General features: G+C 37.4%; 1 protein-coding gene across 1 annotated transcript; it reads right to left on the minus strand.

The window, feature by feature from the left end:
* Window positions 1-209: 209 nt before the first annotated feature.
* On the minus strand, window positions 210-2,066 carry LOC140805382 (uncharacterized). The gene has a single exon (XM_073161654.1). It carries the CDS (start codon window positions 2,064-2,066, stop codon window positions 210-212), a length of 1,857 nt encoding a protein of 618 aa, XP_073017755.1.
* Window positions 2,067-3,067: the final 1,001 nt, after the last annotated feature.

Here is a 3,067-nt window from a genome sequence, read left to right on the forward strand (position 1 = left end):
TTACTCAAGTTCTTCAATGTTTTGAAGTTTACATGACCGAGTTTCTGATGCCAAAGATCAAGTTCAGTGATTTGTGTCTGTTTGTACGACAGTTCTTCACCAATTTGGTAGCAATTGTTCGAAGACCTTGTACATGTCATGATGCATATGGTAGATTCGTCAAACACTTCACACGCATGCTTATTAAACTTGACGTGCAAATTATCATCTCATAATTGACTTATGCTTATCAAATTTGAGGATAGCCCTTCAACATAGAGCACATTATGGAGCTTTGGTAGCCCTTCGACATTCAAAGTTTCCTTCCCAACAATTTTTCCTTTTGCTCCCCCTCCATAAGTTACTCTGCCACATTTTTGTTCAACATAATCGATGAGATAGTCTTGTGACCTTGTCTTATGGCGTGAGCTCCCACTATCAAAGTACCAGTAGCCTGCAGTATTAGTTTTTAATGAAGTATAAACAACATTACAGTGAACTTTTACCTTCTGTACCAAAACCTGCTTCATTGTGGGCCGATTCTTGGAGGTGTTGCGGAAAGTGTTGTGAAACATTGGAGGCAACATCTGACTTTGGTTTTGGTTCATGCGACTATCACTGAGTTTAAAACAATATGGCCTGATATGTCCAGGCTTAAAACAGTAATGACATACATACCTTCGTTTTCTCTTCTTAGTAACAGGTGCAGTGGGTTGTCTTTTCAGTGGAAAGCTTTTGGTTGAAGGTGTAGATTGTGGCGGTGTGAATGTTTCAGTCTTTCCCTTCACAAAAACAATGGGTTTTAAAAATTCACCAGTTTCATATACAATGTCTTTGAATCCAAAACCTTTCTTGTCATCTCTTCCCATTGAAAGAATGATTTCAAGCTTGGAGGTGCTTGAATTAAACTTGGATAAGGTTTCAGTAGCCTTTTGAAGTTTGCCCTTGGTCTTGCCTAGTTCCACATCCTTTTTGCACAGAATGACTTCAAGTTTCGCAACCACGACTTTTAGATCAGTGTTTTCCTTTACAAGAGTTGAGTTAAGCTTGTTTCGTTTGGTCCAATCTTCAAACAACTCTTCATAAAGCATTTGAACACTCTCCAGAGTCATCTCTTCATCATCAGCTTCCAATTCCTCATCCACAATCGAATTTCCAGAAGTTGTGGATTTTAAACACACCGAATTTTTGCAGATGTTGCGACCAGGTATGGCAACACCTAAAGGATTCACCTGCAGTCTGCGATTTTCTGTCAATAATGCAGTCAGGGAGATTTGATTATCTTCATCAGTAGATTTCTCTTCAATATCAGATTCTTCATCACTTAAGGACACATTATAGCCTTTATTTTTTCGCAATATGTTGGCACATTCATTGGCATAATGACCGAAGCCTTGGCACTCTCTACACTGCACTGAGTCATACTTCTTTGCATTAGATTGTCCCTTGCCTTCATTCCTTGGTTGAAATTGTTGCTTGGCAGGGTACTTTTGTGACCTTTCAGGTGCAGGAGGGCTTGGAAATTTAGATGGTTGTGCATCCTTCTTCTTATCTCTGATTATTTTCAAGTAATCACCAAATTTCTTTGTGATAAATGAGATAGAATCCTCGCAGAGATCAGAGTCATTGACTTCTTGAGATATTTGAAGGAGTTCATTGTAGGGGTCATTTGAAGCTTGGAATGCAATTGTCTTCCCTTTATCCTTCTTCTGCATGTCCAGGTTCATTTCAAAGGTGCGTAGTGAACTGATAAGGTCTTCCGATGCCATCTGAGAAGTGTCCTTAGCCTCATTTATTGCACAAATTTTTATGTTGAATCTTTCGGGCAGAGAACGGAGGACCTTGCTAACTAGACGCTTTTTGGAGATAGAGTCTCCAATACTGAATGTCTCATTAGCAATTTCCCGTAGGCGACGATCGTAATCGAGTATGTTCTCAGATTCTTCCATCTTTATCGTCTCGAATTTGGAAGTGAGTATCCTCAATCTGGTTCGTCGCACACTCTCAGAACCTTCACAGTGTCTTTGGAGAGTATCCCATGAACTTTTAGCAGAAGTACAGTTTGTGATTAAACTGAACATGTTCATGTCAACCGATGTAGGCCTTTGAGTTGTAGTTGGAATTTTGCACTTCATCAGCAGTCCAGTCAATTTCAAGCTTTGTCAAGTTGTCACCCTCTTGATCTAACATGACTGGTGGAGTCCATCCATTGATGACACGCTGCTATGCCCGTTCATCTATATATTTTATGTAGTACCTTATTTTAACCTTCCATAGGATGTAATTGGTACCATCTAGGACTGGTGGTCGAAGTGGTGCCTTGCAAATAAAGTGTCCATTTGATTAATTCACTGTCAAACAAAAAAAAACCAGAATCAGCACTTAGTGTATCAAGAGTAGACTCTTATACCATTTATAAGGAATATTTTGTCCGAAAGATGCTAAAAATAATAAGACTTTCAGAATAGGATGTAAAATAGTAAATTTGTGTTTTATCAGAATTAAGTGTTGTGCCAGATGTTACAACATCTCGAACAACATGTAGCGAAAAATTAAAGTTTGTAACACAAATTCGCTTAACATAAATAAATGAACAAGATTAAATTTGCACAAGTATAAATACTTGTACGGTGCCTTATGGCAAAAATGAATCACTAGAAAACTAATTCGTTTACACAAAAACCTATCAATAGTACTTATTACAAAAATCAATTTCATCAACACTTTGAGAAAATAAAGCTTTATAAAAACTACCAACAATATTAAAACGTAAATAAGAAATCAAAACTTGATCCCGAAAACACGATCAATTAAATGTAATCTTCAGTCAACATCGTTATGGATGCTGTCTATAGATGTTGGAAACATTCAGAGAAACACGGTGATCACCACTCTTCAAACAGCAACGACTTCGAGAATTATTCAGCACTCCGTGTATGTATGATCGATATATGAGAAACCCTTTTCCAAAGTCCTTGATACCTTATTTATAGATGAAGAGTTTCACCTCATAAAGAAACCTATTTCAGAAGGAAGGTAGAGTTTAATTAGAAATAAACTCTATTTAAACATTGATATCATATCTCAT

Source organism: Primulina eburnea, chromosome 11, assembly GCF_022965805.1.
Source record: "Primulina eburnea isolate SZY01 chromosome 11, ASM2296580v1, whole genome shotgun sequence".
Taxonomy (NCBI): domain Eukaryota; kingdom Viridiplantae; phylum Streptophyta; class Magnoliopsida; order Lamiales; family Gesneriaceae; genus Primulina; species Primulina eburnea.

Coding starts and splice junctions, on each gene's coding strand:
- LOC140805382 (XM_073161654.1), bottom strand. CDS start 2,066: ATGAACATGTTCAGTTTAATCACAAACTGTACTTCTGCTAAAAGTTCA.